Raw genomic sequence first — 16134 nt, 5'->3', positions numbered from 1 at the left:
GGTCATATTACAGATAATGATGTCCATGTACCATACCATGGTAAAAAATTCCTTTTTATTATCTCAGCTGCAGCTCGTAAAACAATTCTACAAAACTGGTTGGCGCCTAAAGTGCCCACATTGCGACTTTTCCTAGAGAAACTTGCTTTTCTGTTTAGAATGGACTGGATAGACGCTTCCCTTCAGAAAGAGAGACGGACTCAGACATTCTTTGACACATGGGAACCATTTATAGCGATTCTTCCGGCTCACACTAAGCAAGGAATCAGAGATTGTTTTGAGATGACTACTTGGTTCTTGGAACAGACAATAGCAGGTCGTCCGCCTTTGTGAGGATGATTCGCGGATTGGGGCATGCAAACCTGAGGATGTAGAGGTGGAAGCCGTGTGCTCTCCCCCCTTCCCCCTCCACCCCTCCCCCCACTCCCTTTTTCCCCAGATGTTCTCCTCCCCCCCCTCCCCTCCCCCCCAAGAACAGACCTTTCAAAATTAGTCATTTTGCTTATTTGTTATGTTTATGCAAATTATTTTATTTACTCACACCGTATTGCTCGAGATGTGACGTAGCATTGACTGATATGAGAATGTGCAAGTTATATCTTGTTTCAGTTTTTCCTTGACCCCCCCCCCCCCCTTTTTTGTCTACTTTTATATTTGTATTGTTAAAAAAGTTTAATAAAAACATTATTGAAAAAAAAAAAAAAAGAAAAGTGTGGGAAGAAAAGAGGGCTGAACTTGTTATAGGGGTGTTGATTAGCGCTTATATATAGGGTTTTGGCGCAAAAAAGGATAATTTTTGGCAGCCACCTTACCGGAGGAACAGAAGAGATGGCAGGTTTGGAGAAGCAGGTCCTGGTCCAGGATCTAGCAGGAGGGCCTGGGATGGTTGCAGAGCCTCCAGGCTGGAACCCAAGCGGTAGAGAGAGCGGAGAAGAGACTAGATGAGGAGAGATTTTCCAGCCGTGGCAAGCCACCGAGCATCTGAGCCCACTCCAGTGTCCTGGCATTGGAGGCGCCGGACACAGAATGATGTTGTGCATGTATGGAACACAGGACCCGATATTGCACCCAACAGGGCCACGGTGGTGTAGAAGGGTTGTCAGGCAGTGTGAGACAAGGGGAGGAAGTCAAGGCAGCATTGTCGGGACTGTTCCACCTCATCAGAAACAAAGAATTCTGCACAGAGGGCAAGCAGGTATAACATCCAGAGGTCCGAACAATCACTGCCTGCTGTGCTAGCTGGTGCATCACCAAGGATCCAGATCAGGAGTCACATGGATGGAGAGTGTCCCGTGCCACAGGCATGGTCCTCACCACAGCACACATGACACTAGTAGGGATCTAGTCTTGGTGTCACGATTCCTCCACTCAGTGAGTGACTGCTAGGCTGTTGTTGCTGAGTTGTCTGTGTTTTGATTGACAGCTTGGCTGTCCAATCTGTGACTGGGAGGTGCAGGACTTTCTCCAGGTGTTCGGTGTTCTGGAGATTGCCCAGCTACTTAAATGAGCTGTCTGCCCCTGATCCCTGCCAGATGTAGTTTGTGCTTCCTGGTGAATGTTAGCCTGTTTCGGTTGTTCTGAGTTCTGATCTTCTGCTGTGTGACCCCTGTGAACCATGATCTGACTATCCCTTTGTTTTGTCCTTTGGCTTTGATCTGCTATGTCTTGTTTTTGACAATGGACTGTGACCTGACTAATGCTTTTGTGTTTTCCCTTGGTTATCTACGCACTCTCTTGGAATTGACCCCGGAACGTCTGTCCGTGAGTAGTACACACTCATACAAGGTTTGGAAAGTGAGTGAGGGTTTCACAACCTACCTTTTATACTGAGTGGGGAGGCTTCTCCTCAGCCAGCAGGTAGTCCTCCACCTTGTGATAATTTGAGAATATCACCATTAGGACTAGTCCCATAAAAGGAGGTGGGAAAATTCTGCCTCATTCATCACTTGTCTTTTCCACCTGGGTCATCTGTTTAAGACGGAATATTGAAAGAGGAGTCAGTAGTTAAATATACGTCTTTTGATAGAGCAATTTTTCTTGCAGAGGAGCTGTTAGCGAAATCAGATATAGAGGCTGCCTTCAGATTATTGCCAATACTTCATGAGTGTTTTCATTTGCTGGGATGTTATCTTGAAGGAGAATATTTTGTGGGTATGTCTGCCGATAGGATGCTCAATCTCTTATCATTATTTTTAAATGTTTAGTTCCTTTTTTAAGTAGATTCTTAGAAGGGAGACGGGCACCTTTTCGATGACACACCTTGCCAATTTCTTGTTCGTAGGTCCAGGTGATTTTTGTCAATATTTGTTGCATACATTTAATGGTTTGATATCAGAGTTAGGTGTTCTATTGTCGGCTTTAAAAAAACAGAGGGCCCGTGCACACGTTTTGATTTTTCTGGCATTGAGATAGACACAGAAAATATGGTTTTGAGGTGGCCAGAGGAAAAAGTGGTGAGGTTAAAGGAATGTGTGGCTGAGGTTGGTGGAGCTAGGAAGGTAACACTGCATCAGCTGCAGGTATTGTTGGGTCTCATGATCTTTGCGTGTAAAGTGATGCCTATGTGTTTTTTCACAAAGATTATCGTTTGCAACTAAGAGTGTTTCTCAGCCGCCTCATATTATTTTGGTAACTCGTAAGGCTACGTTCACATTTGCGTTGTTGGGCGCAGCGTCGGCGACGTGACGCAACCAACAACGCATGTACACAACGCAGCGTTTTGCGACGCATGCGTTGTCATAAGATCTTACAGATCGGGACTTTCGGCGCAGGGAAAACGCTACAAGTAGCATCCCCTGCGCCCTGTTTTGTGCGTCTATATGACGCATGCGTCGTAAAACGCAGTACAACGCATACCGGCGCATGTCCATGCGCCCCCCATGTTAAAGATAGGGGCACATGACGCATGCGTCGGTATGCGTCGACGACGCTGCGCCCAACAACGCAAATGTGAACGTAGCCTAACATGAAGGAAGACCTGGCAGTTTGGAGGGAATTCTTACAGCTTTTTAATGGCAGGACATTGCTCCAGGATGAAGAGGTGTCTAGCGATAACCTTAGTTTGTCAATGAATGCAGCAGGAGGTGATGGTTTCGTTGCGATTTTTGGGAAGCATTGGTGCAAAGGTGAATGGCCTCTGTATTGGAAGTACACAGTTTTGGCAAAAAATTTTTACAATTTTGACCACTGTCACTTTATGAGGTTATATCTCTGGAACGCTTCAACGGATTCCACTGATTCTGAGATCGTTTTTTGATGACATATTGTACTCATATTAGTGGTAAAAGTTCTTCGATATGACTTGTGTTTATTTATGAAAAAAATGAAAATTTTGCGAAAATTTAAATTTTCAATCATTTTAATTTTTGTGCATTTAAATCAGAGAGTTGTCACACAAAATAATAAATAACATTTCCCACATGTCATCTTTACATCAGCACTATTTTGGAAACATACTTTGTTTTGTTAGGAAGTTATAACGGTTAAAAGTTGACAAGCGATAAATTGACAAAACCATATATTTTTTTTTTTTTTTAGGGACCACCTCACATTTGAAGTGACTTTGGAGGGTCAATATGACAGAAAATACTCAAAAATGCCACCATTCTAAAAAATGCACCCCTTAAGGTGTGCAAAACCACATTTAAGAAGTTTATTAAGCGTTCAAGTGCTTCACGAGAACTAAAGCAATGCAGAAAAAAAAATAACATTTCACTTTTTTCACAAAAAAATTACTTTAGACCCAAACATTTTTATTTTCACAAGGGTAGCAGGAGAAAATGGACCCAAAATTTGTTGTGCAATTTCTCCTGAGTATGCTGATACCCCGTATGTGGGGGGAAAGCCACTGTTTGGGTGCATGGCAGGGCTCAGAAAGGAGGGAGCAGCGTTTGACTTTTTGAATGCAAAATTGGCCCCCTGATGTGCTCAAACAGTGGAAACCCCCCAATTCTAACTCCAACCCAAACACAGCCCTCACCCCAACACACCCCTAATCACAACCCTATTTCCAACCCCACAACATCCTAACCCCAACATCACAACCGCAAGCCCCAGGCCTAACTCTAACCACAACCTTAACCTTAGCCCCAACCGTAACTGCAAAGAATGGAAAAAAAATCAATTTTTTTTTATTTTATTATCTTTATCTAACTAAGGGGGTGACAAGGGGGGGGTTGATTTACTATGTTTTTTTTTATTTTGATCACTGTGATAGACCCTATCACAGTGATCAAAATGAACCAATAGGAAAAATCTCATACTGTTGTCAGGTATCAGCTGGCAAATCTCAGCAGGTGCACTGTGCATGCTCCCGCCATTTTGTTCCAAGAAGATGACGCAGAGGGCCGGGGGACGGAGCAGGAGGGTCCAGGAATGGTGGACGTACCGGGGGGGGGTGCTCGGGGGATCCCATTTCTCTCTCCTCTCGTATGCAAGATCATATCAGAGGAGAGAGCAATGATTTGAATATCTGCCTTTTTTGTGGATCTGGGGACAAGCAAAATCATGTAGTTTTTTTTAAATTGTTTTATTTTGAATTAGGCTTATGTGGGTTTAAACTTTTATATTTTTTCAATATTTTTAAAAACATTTTTCACTTTTCACATTCTTCAGGGCATGAGCAGGGCTGAATCCCTGCTCTATGTAGCAGAAATGCTCGCTTGCTATAAACGCCGATCGCTGGGCAGCGCTCATAGCAATCCGGCAATGACAACCACAGCGGTCTGCTGCATACCCTGGGTTGTCATGCCAACCCATCGGCGAACCGCGGTCATGTGACATAGGCGCCGGTGAGCGGATTAGTGACTTGCTTCCAGCGTGATCACATTAAATGCTTCTGTCAGGATCGCGGTTCCACCCGCGGCGGTCAGCGCTGGAGCCCACATCAAAGGGAGAAACCTGACATGCACCGTACGTTTACTGCACATGTCGTGAAGAGGTTAAGGATTTACTGATAGAATTTTGCCGGTAAGGATGATTAAGGAATATACGATGGTGAGGAGTTGTGGTGAAGTTTTTCTTTTGCATAGAGATAATTTACCATTGACTAGATACCAGTTTTTAGCAATATTCAAAGCAGGTATTAAGGAATTAGGTCTAGTTCTGGCTGAATTTGGTAGGCACTCGTTAAGGATAGGGGTGGCTACTAAGGCAGATGCCTGCAGTATGTCAGCTAGTGAGGTTAAAGTTTTGGGTGGTTGGAATTCAACATGTTTTCAAGGATACATTCATCTGGTTTTGGTAAATAAAAGGTTCTAGGCTTTAGATAATTTTAGGATTCCTGGTTGTTTTAAATATAGGATATTTAGTGGTTTATTGATGTTTACTTTTGACTGTCGAATCCCATTCAGTCAAAAGTGTATTTTATATTAGGACACTCGTATGTTTTCTGGGCCGAAAGGAGAGCAGGCAGGCATCCTGAAGGTCTTAATTTGGGTATGCTGCAAGTGTCTGTTTTTTAGAAAGGTTTTAGGTTACGTGCACACGTTGCGGATTCCATTGCGGATTTTTGTGTGTGGATTCTGCTTAATCAGAAGGGTAAAATGACCTGCGTTTTACCTGCGGGTTTTCTGCAGATTTTGTGCAGATTTCACAAGCGTTTTTACACCTATGGATTCCTATAATGGAATAGGTGTAAAACGCTGCGGATTCTGCACAAAGAATTGACATGCTGCGGAAAATAAACCGCTGCGTTTCTGAGTAGAATTTTCCGCAGCATGTGCACAGCGGATTTGGTTTTCCATAGGTTTACATGGTACTGTACACAGCATGGAAATCTGCTGCGGATCTGCAGCCAAATCGGCAACGTGTGCACATACCCTTAGAGGTCTACGTTGGACTCAAGTGTTACCTACTATTGTCCAGTGTGGCAAATCATATGCAGGCAATGTAGTGCTTATCATTCATGCAGATGGTAACGCTCTTTGCAAAATAAAGATAGGAAATTTATCAGTACTAATGAAACAGGACTTTTCAAGGTGCAGTGAATTTTTTGACAAAGTCACGGTAGTATGGTTGGAGAGTGTGCTAAGAACAAATTGGCAGTGGGCCAGAAGCCTTCATGGAGTGGAAAGAGCTAGGAGGTTGCCGGATGTCAGGGTATCCAAACATGTTCAAGCCATGGGGGGCATAGTAGTGAGGCATAAAGAACTGGAAGATAACGCCAATTTATTGTTGAAGGATGGAGTGCATCTAAATGATATTGGGATGGATATTTTCCAGTCAGGATTACAGGATGGTTTAGAAAAGGCATTAATTCTTTCTGGTGGGGTTGGTCGGTTGACAACATAGGGTTACATTGTCCATCTCTCCATGGCGATGTCTCTTCAATTGCAAGGCCTGCTGTACAACAGTGGTTGGCCTTTGATTTAAAAGGAAAGCACGGTGATAAGAAAGGAAATGGGCATAGAATGAGTTATGCGTTGTACAGTTTGTTATAATAAAAGCTGTGGCCAACCCTTTGACCCACATGAATGTCATTTGTTTTTATGTTATACATTTTATTGGTATAAAACAGCCCGACGTTTGCTGAAAGAACGCTGGGAAAGGGGGTTAACACTCCTTGCAGTCTGAAGTAGACTCTTTAAATCTTGTAGAAAACTTGGCACTCAGGTAAATGTTGTAAGAAGATAATTTTATTTTGTGCAGGCAATCCAAAAATAAACGTTTTGGTCCTACAATGACCTTCATCAGTGAGACAGATTGCAGTGTGCACAGGGTTACAGGCAGAAACGAATGCTCAGGATATGCAGCATATGCTGTAGCAGTGTATTTTTGGATTGACTGCACAAAATAAAACTATCTTCTTACAACATTTACCTGAGTGCCAAGTTTTCTACAAGATTTACATGGGATAGGGTCCTACTTGGGAACCATCTACAGGAGTGCCGTAGTTACTTGACTCTTTAGAGAAATTTTAAAGTTTATGAAGAGCAAAAAAGATAGCAGCGTTTCTTCGAATGTCATAAATTCTACTATAATAAAACTATGATCTCATTTTAGCCTACTCACCTTTGAAGGTTGAGCTAATGTTTAGACACAACACTAGCCCTCTTTTTGCTCATGTACATTCACTAGACCTCTCCTCCTCAATGCACACTTCATCAAAATTGTTCTATCTGTGGTCTGAAATATTAGCCAATTTAGAAAAAGTGAACATAAATGGGCGCTCGGATAAGTAAAAAGTGCAAAGATTTAAACATCCGCAATACTTTAGAGCAGTGTTCCCCAACTCTAGTCCTCAAGAGTCACCAACAGGTCATGTTTTGAGGATTTCCTTAAGGTACCGTCACATTTAGCGACGCTGCAGCGATCTAGACAACGATGCCGATCGCTGCAGCATCGCTGTTTCGTCGTTGTGTGGTCGCTGGAGAGCTGTCACACAGACAGCTCTCCAGCGACCAACGATGCCGGTCCCCGGGTAACCAGGGTAAACATCAGGTTACTAAGCGCAGGGCCGCGCTTAGTAACCCGATGTTTACCCTGGTTACCAGTGCTAATGTAAAAAAAACCAAACACTACATACTTACATTCCGGTGTCTGTCCCCCGGCACTGTGCTTTCCTGCACTGACTGTGAGCGCCGGCCGGAAAGCACAGCGGTGACGTCACCGCTGTAATCTGCTTTACGGCTGGCCGGCGCTGACAGTGCAGGAAAGCACAGCGCCGGGGGACAGACACCGGAATGTAAGTATGTAGTGTTTGTTTTTTTTTACATTTACACTGGTAACCAGGGTAAACATTGGGTTACTAAGCGCGGCCCTGCGCTTAGTAACCCGATATTTACCCTGGTTACCAGTGAAGACATCGCTGAATCGGCGTCACACACACCGATTCAGCGATGTCTGCGGGAGTCCAGCGACGAAATAAAGTTCTGGATTTTCTGCTCCGACCAACGATGGCACAGCAGGATCCTGATCGCTGCTGCGTGTCAAACTCAACGATATCGCTAGCCAAGACGCTGCAACGTCACAGATCGCTAGCGATATCGTTCAGTGTGAAGGTACCTTTAGTATTACCCAGGTGATGGAATTCTTGCCTGTCCTCGTGATGCAATTATCACCTGGGCAAAACTAAGGAAATCCTGAAAACATGACCCGTTGGTGGCTCTTGAGGACTGGAGTTGGGGAACATTGATATAGAGAGTTGGATTTCTCTACTTTAAAAAAAAAAACAAAAAAAACTGTGTGACCATGGACACTTGTCAATGAATTTTTGTGTAATTTGCTTGAGCACCTAAATATCTGCCCAATGTGATGCTGACTCAGGATTGTCGAGGTGTCCGAGGTCAAAAGCCAGAAGGGTATGCCATAAACACAGGGAAGAGTCAGGTCATGGCTCGAGTACAATACCAGAAGGATAGCGGATCAGAGCAAAGGAGTTAAACAGACGAAGGGTTAGAATGAGGTCCAAGGTCAGGCAGCGATATATCAATGAGTAAAATACAGAATACAAAGGAACAAACCACACTTAAGGTACTGTCACACTCAGCAACTTTGCAATGAGAACGACAACAATCCGTGAGGTTGCAGCGTCCTGGATAGCGATCTCGTTGTGTTTGACACTCAGCAGCGATCTGGATCCCGCTGTGATGTCGCTGGTCGAAGCTAGAAGTCCAGAACTATTTCGTCGTCTGGTCGGCGTGTATCGTCATGTTTGACATCAAAAGCAACTATGTCAGCAATGTTTTACATGGAGCTAACGAGAACGATAAGTGAGTCGCCGTTACATCACTGGATCGCTCCTGCATCGTTCTGGAGCTGCTGTGTTTGACATCTCTACAGCGACCTAAACAGCGACGCTGCAGCGATCGGCTCGTTGTCTATATCGCTGCAGCGTCGCTGAGTGTGACGGTACCTTTAGTCAAAGCTACGGCTGACAACTATCTGGAACTGCCAGCTCAGTTAAATAGCTGAGCAATTAAGGAAACTCAGCACCTGAGGAGAGCTCAGCAACTCCCAGTCTCAGATTGGACGGCCCAGCTGTCAATCAAAAAATAGACCTCTCAGCATGCCCCTGCGCCAGGCTAGACCACTGAGCAGTCAATCACTGCATAGACAGCTCAGCGCTGAGAGGTGGGATAGTTACACCCAAGTTGAAGAGTTTTATCTTGTATAGTTTTACTATTAGAAGTGCCCCAGGAGCATATCATATTATCTGTCCATTTTAGCATTCCAGGATATTCAGTCAACCCCCAAAAAATGTCTCTTGGTTATAAATTTCTGTATATTGTATGAATTAATATTTTTTTAGAACTGCTAGTAACATTTTCCAAGTGTTTGCTGTTTGTGTAGGATTCTTGTAGTTACTACCCATATACAAATTACACGTTTTCTTGTGTCTCTAGTTGATTACTAAAACAGGAAACAAATTCAGTAAACATCTTGGTTTGTCAGAAGTTTTAAAAGGAAAGCTCAGTCAGCAAACAAAACAATAGCCTTTAGGGTTAACAGGAAAAAGCACCACCCCATCGCCCCATACAGAGATGCCGGAATCCACATGTGTCCTTGGTGTGACGCAAAGAGCAAGTGCTTAGCTCCAATCCGGCAGCCCTGAGGCGGATATAGTGTGAGTCAACGGGCCATCTTCCCAGGAGACTTGTTTGGTTTCGAGCTGTAGATTGCTAACGGTCTCCTTGCCAACGCCAGATAGAACAGCAGTGAATCGCATGTCATTTGGACAAATGTGAAGGAAATAATCACTTGGCAGGACCCTGAATAGATGTTAGCAAAGAACAAGTCCTTGATTGCTGAGGCTACTTTCACACTAGCGTTAACTGCAATACGTCGCAAATGCGTCGTTTTTGCGAAACGCCGCATCCAGCAAAAGTTTTTGCTGGATACGTTGTTTCGTCATAGAGTAACATTAGCGACGCATTTGCGACGCATTTGCGACGCATTTCCAAACGGTGAATGCGTTTGGCGGCGTTTGGGCGTATGGTAGCGGTCCGTCGGGAAAACAAAACGCTACATGTAACGTTTTTTGCTCCCGACGGTCCGCTTTTTCCGACTGCGCATGCGCAGTCGGAACTCCGCCCCCACCTCCCCGCACATCCCCGCACCTCACAATGGGGCAGCGGATGCGTGGAAAATATGCATCCGCTGCCCCCGTTGTGCGGCGGAGACCACACTAGCGTCGGGAACGTCGGCCCGACGCGCAGCGACGGGTTGTTCCCGACGCTAGTGTGAAAGTAGCCTTATCCTTCAGATCCCAGAAAAGTCACACTCATTCATTCACCATCTATGGAAACACTTAGGTCCGTTTTGCAAAGGTCCGTTTTTCTCACATACGAGAAAAACGGACCAATTGTTTTGAACAAAGTTTGGTCCGAGTACCATCACTGTTTCATGTACAAAAAAAGTTTTTCCACCTCCTGCTTTCTGATACTGCACTTGGATGCCATCATGGACTAAGATTCTTTTCATGGAGCCATAGACCGTGCCAATTTTGATCCGACCCTTGGATAAAAATCGAACATCCCTTTGCGATTTTTCCACATTACTTACTTACTTCTACATGCTAGCTGTGTCTCCTACATGGCATGTTGAAGAAGTTACTCTGGTGAGATGAAACCAAATTACTTTTTGGGCTAAATGCAAAACGCTATGTGTGACAGAATACGAACACTGCGCATTATCCTGAAAACACCAACCCCACCAACAAATAAAACACCAACCCCACCAACAAATATGGTGGTGGGAGCTTTTGTTCAGATAGAAAAGGAAAGCTATTTGGAGTTGATGGGAATATATATGGACCTAAATACAGGGCAATCCTGGATTAAAACCTGTTAAGAGGTTTCAAAAGATTTGAGACTGGGGTGTACGTTCCTCTTGCAGCAGGACAAGGACAGTAAACATACTGCCAGAGCTACAATTAAAGGGAACCTGTCACCCCCAAAATCGAAGGTGAGCTAAGCCCACTAGCATCAGGGGCTTATCTACAGCATTCTGGAATGCTGTAGATAAGCCCCCGATGTATCCTGAAAGATGAGAAAAAGAGGTTAGATTATACTCACCCAGGGGCGGTCCTGCTGCAGTCCAATCTGATAGGCGTCGCGGTCCGGGGCCTCCCATTGTCTTACGATGACGTCTTCTTTTAGTCACGCTGCGGCTCCGGTACAGGCGTACTCTGTCTGCCCTGTTGAGGGCAGAGCAAAGTATGCAGTGCGCAGGCGCCGGGAAAGGTCAGAGAGGCCCGGCGCCTGCGCACTGCAGTACTTTGCTCTGCCCTCAACAGGACAAAGTACGCCTGCGCTGGAGTCGCAGCGTGAATACAAGACATCATCGTAAGAAGATGGGAGGCCCCGGACCGGACAGCGACGCCCATCGTACCGGGACCGCCCCTGGGTGAGTATAATCTAACCTCTTTTTCTCATCTTTCAGGATACATCGGGAGCTTATCTACAGAATTCCAGAATGCTGTAGATAAGCCCCTGATGCTGGTGGGCTTAGCTCACCTTCAATTTTGGGGTTGACATGTTCCCTTTAAATGATTTACAAAGTATATCCATGTGTGTGAATGGCTAAGTCACAGTCCAGACTTAAATCTCATTGAGAATCTATGGCAAGAATTGAAAATTGCTGTTCAGACATCTCCATCCAATACTGATACTTGATTCCATCGGTAAATAACTGCTAAAAATTTTGACCCTTTCTCCTTTTCAGAAAAAAAAAATACAACATTTTTTGCTTGGAAATTCAGAGACATGTTGTCAGATGTTTATTGCATAAATGAACAATTTACATTTTTCTAAAAAATATACCTATAAAGAGAAAAATCAGACAAACTGAACATTTTGCAGTGGTCTCTTAATTTTTGTCAGAGCTGTATTTGAAGCCTATGGCTTCTGTCGGAAGCATATCTCAATCCAGATTTTGGAGGATTCAGTCACAAGTGTGCCTTAGAAAAACACAGCGGCATCCCACAATGTGTATTTCTGTATAAGGTTTTGTGTGTGCAAACAGATGTCTACTTGTCCTGTGCTATCATTTCATTATTTGCTGTGGGACTCCATGACTGCTTTTAATCGTCCATCCCAACAAGATGTAGTATTTCGTTGCAGAAATAAGAGATTTGCTGTAAAGGATGAAATCCTCACTAAAAGCCCCAAAACCCACATAAAAAAAATCATAGTGCCAAATTCAAATACACAACGCAGGTACATTTAGCAGCAGATTATCTCCTTGTGCATGAGACTTCTTTAAATCACAACTTATTTGCGTGTATTGTAATATGCAGTGGATTTTTCAGCGAAAACTTTGCAGCATATCGGTCTCATATAATTGGCAATGGGCTCTGTCACAGCTTCTGGCGATTGTGTCCCACAATCCACTGCGGCCGGAAGGCCACGAACTGCGCCTCCACAAGTGACCGCTATACCGTCGGCTCATCTCCCGCTGCAGGGAGGTCAGCGGCGACGCAGCCGGGAGATGAGCGGCGCCAGCTGCTCATCTCCCGGATGCTCGCATCGGAACTACGACGACCGCCATATTGGAACACCCAAGTTATGGGTATTCCGATGTGGCGGCCGGGATTCATTTCTCCCTCCAAGCAGCGTGGCAACGCTCATTGGCTGATGTCACACTATTGATTACCATACAGGTTAGATAATGTAAAGTACAGCTTTTATGGTAGAAGGATATATGAAAGAGGTAATGGTGTATGGCATATTTTGTCTATAGGATGAAGACATGTACATTATGTAATGAGTGTATATGCAAATGCACAATTCACAAAAGAAGTCAAGGCATTCCCAGGTTAGGAATTGCAAAACAAAAAAAAAATCCAAAGATGCTTAAACTTTCTAAATTTCAACTTTCTTTGGGTTATTTATAAGATGAATTTGTGTTTAAATACCCAGAATGCCAGAATGCTTGAATTCAACAATCAAGGGGTGAGACAGGTTATGAAGGACAGGCAATTCATTGTGAGTGTGTCAATCTGTACAAGCTGCTCTTTCCCCTGGGGTGGGATCCTGGGTAGAACGGCTGCTAATTGAAATGTGTTGGTGGCTGTTTCACGTCTCAGCTCCTGTTTCAGGGCAATTTCAAACCGCAGGGCTGATTGCTGGTTTCACATAGCATAGAGAAAAAAAAAATCAATTGCAAATGCTGAGAGCATTAACCCATCCCTGCCAAGGATCGTTAACTTGTCCTAGCTCTAAGCATCCAATCATTAACCTCTAGACCAACCTGAACATATCACTTCCAAACAAATACAGTATTTAACAGTTTATGGGAATTATCAAACCACTTTCAGGCAGGTTCTATAACATTTCTCTTGAGGATGCCAGCTGTCTCGGAGCCAGTGCCTCATATACTTCAAGAGGATATATATATATAAGAAAATAAAAATTTACACTTATTATTATTCAGAATTAGACCTCATCCTCTCAACAATCTTACAGCTTTGTGTTATAAGACGCCATTATTAAGCACCCATGGAGACGCATGAGAACCCAATATACCCTTTTGTATGCCTCTACATTTTTTTGCAGTGCTATGCAGATTTTTTTTTCTGCCAGATGACATTTGAATCTAATAAGAAAAATCATTGCGGGCCCCATGACATTCCATATTAGCATAATAGGGAGATATTCTCCCCTATAAACAGTGGAGGGAATTTATCCAAGGCTATACACCACTTTTATGACATACACCTTAATTACAAATTGTGAGCAAATTGTGAGGAGCTGGCCACAGACTTTTTGCAGCATGGAGAACTGGTACATCGATCTTATTGTTGTTGTTTTTATTACAGATTTGCTTGCTCATTAGTTTAAGTGCACTAACTTCAGCTAGAAAGTGTTCAGCTTCAGAAATCAATGTTTCCATTCAGTAACAGTAAGCAGAGGAAGATGTGGCGGCTGGATCTCATATATAGATAAGGTCTACATTATAATTTCTGCACTGCATCTGTTGGGGGCATGTATGTCTTTGTTCCTCTCTGCAGGGGGCATCTGTAATACAGAACCCTGCAAACAGGAACATTCTTCAATCTTTGAGCTAAAAGTACCGTAAATGTTTAAAGGGGATGGTGTGAACACTTCTGCCCATCCAGGGGGCTGATCCCAGGAGAGGGAGAACAATAAGTGACATGTTTAGTGGGAGAGTTGGTGCAGTGACATCGAGGGGAGAGGATCTTTTGCTGAGGTCCTGGTGCCCAGGTATGGATGGCCTATGGAGATTGGAGATGGTTTGCCGGCTAGAGCTTGATACATGTACTACGGCCGTGATATCTATAGTCTAGATGCGAGGAACTATCTTAAGGACTGCTGTTACCAGCTGGAGCTTGATACATTTGGGATATCTATTGTCTAGATGTGAGGAACTATCTTAACCTCTTTACCCCCAAGGGTGATTTGCACGTTAATGACCGGGCCAATTTTTACAATTCTGACCACTGTCCGTTTATGAGGTTATAACTCTGGAACGCTTCAACGGATCCTGATGATTCTGACATTGTCTTCTCGTGACATATTGTACTTCATGATAGTGGTAAAATTTATTTGATATTACCTGCGTTTATTTATTTAAAAAAAATGGAAATATGGTGAAAATTTTGAAAATTTTGCAATTTTCCAACTTTGAATTTTTATGCCCTTAAATCACAGAGATATGTAACACAAAATACGTAACTGTCAGGACTCTGAACATTTTTTACCTTTTGTGCATTACTGCCCTTTTCCAAGATGGCGTCTTTGGTCTCATGTGCACTGTGTCTTCCTGCTATAAAACTCCACCCCAGCCTTCAGTCTGTGCTAGAGTATTCTGCCTTGCATCCAGCTCCTGACCTCTAATTACTCCCTGGCTATATACCTGCTCCTGTGAACCTGTGTGGTGATCCTGCTACTCTGCTGAGTTCCTGCTGCATACACCAGTTTCCAGTAATCCTCCTTCATCTGCTGCTCCTGTTTACTTCCACCTGCATTTGCTGGACATGTAAGCTGTTTCTGCTCTGCAAAAACCTGAGACTATTAACCAGGCCTCCCTAGTTGAGCTAAGATATGATTTGAACTGCCTTATAAGCTTATCTATATGTGTTTGGACTAAGACAAGGATTTATTCGTGTCAAGTATCCTCAAGAATAACTGTGCATCATAGACTTTCTGCTTGATTGCATTTTCCTCTGAAGTTTCCTATAGACTGCTAAGCTGCGTTTAATATTTACACCAAGTGTTGTGGACTTGAGTTTCTCTCTGCACCTGTTTGAATCACCGTGTGATAATATAGACTTTACCACTTATAAAACTGTGTCCTGTAGTTGTCTTGTTCCACGCAAAGAGTCTCCTGAGTTATTCCCTATAGGTATTACAGGATACTCTAGCCTAAAAAAAAAAGGAGACTGCTGGAACAATGACTGCAGAAGGCAGATTAGAGCAGGTGTTTTCCATAATTAGATCACTGCAGAAAGATGTGGAAGGTCTGCAAAAGAAGTTTGGAAGCTTTGAACACAATCAACAAGTGTTTGGACAGACTTTGCAGGACTTAAGCACCCGCATGGCAGCCCAGGCAGCTGCACAAGTGACTTTACCCTCTGGGCAACCGACACCAGCTAGCCCACCTAAGTTGCCCCCATTCAGATTTAATGGTGATCGCGACAAATTTCGTGGCTTTGTGAATCAATGTATGCTATATTTTGATGTGCATACTGACCGTTTTCCTACTGATAGATCCAAAGTATTGTGTGTAATAATGCTACTGACCTCACGAGCGCTCGCCTGGGCAAATCTGATGATTGAGTCCCGTGACTCACGGTTAAATAACTTGGATGATTTCTTGGCCGCTATGGCATTAATGTTTGATGACCCTAATCGCCGTGCAACCGCTGAATCTGCTTTGTTGTCTTTACGCCAGGCTAAACGTTCTGTTATTGAGTATGCCACTGAATTCAGGAGATTAGCGGTAGATACCAATTGGGACAGTTATGCACAATTGCCTATTTTTAAAAGGGGTCTGTCTAGTATTATAAAAGATGAACTAGCTCGCTCTGAGTCACCACAAGAGCTAGAGACATTTATACAGCATTGTGTGCGCATAGACATTCGCCTTACTGAGCGTAGGCAGGAGAAATTTGCTGCATATAACCGTATTTCTAACTTTTCCCTTCCTTCCAAAGAGCCTGCAGGTAAAACA

The 16134-nt window shown here is 43.7% G+C and overlaps 1 protein-coding gene and 1 long non-coding RNA gene across 6 annotated transcripts in view; one reads left to right on the top strand and one right to left on the bottom strand.

The window, feature by feature from the left end:
* The window catches only part of LOC143768828 (uncharacterized), a 252489-nt gene that overhangs the window by 139000 nt on the left and 97355 nt on the right, over positions 1-16134 (bottom strand). For 4 of the 5 annotated variants that reach the window (XR_013214062.1, XR_013214059.1, XR_013214058.1 and 1 more), the window contains one exon: positions 7012-7125. Coding sequence is in view for 1 of the 5 variants with exons in the window: in XM_077257457.1 (XP_077113572.1) it covers positions 7115-7125 (11 nt within the window). In the remaining 4 variants the exon portion in view is untranslated. Of the gene's footprint in view, positions 1-7011; positions 7126-16134 lie in introns of those variants that run through there. The other variant, XM_077257457.1, reaches the window with a different exon arrangement.
* LOC143764458 (uncharacterized) overlaps positions 1-16134 on the top strand; it is a 243780-nt gene that overhangs the window by 187220 nt on the left and 40426 nt on the right. The window lies entirely within an intron of this gene.

The sequence above is a fragment of the Ranitomeya variabilis genome, chromosome 4, assembly GCF_051348905.1.
Source record: "Ranitomeya variabilis isolate aRanVar5 chromosome 4, aRanVar5.hap1, whole genome shotgun sequence".
Taxonomy (NCBI): Eukaryota; Metazoa; Chordata; class Amphibia; order Anura; family Dendrobatidae; genus Ranitomeya; species Ranitomeya variabilis.
This window is presented reverse-complemented; position numbering and strand designations above follow the sequence as displayed.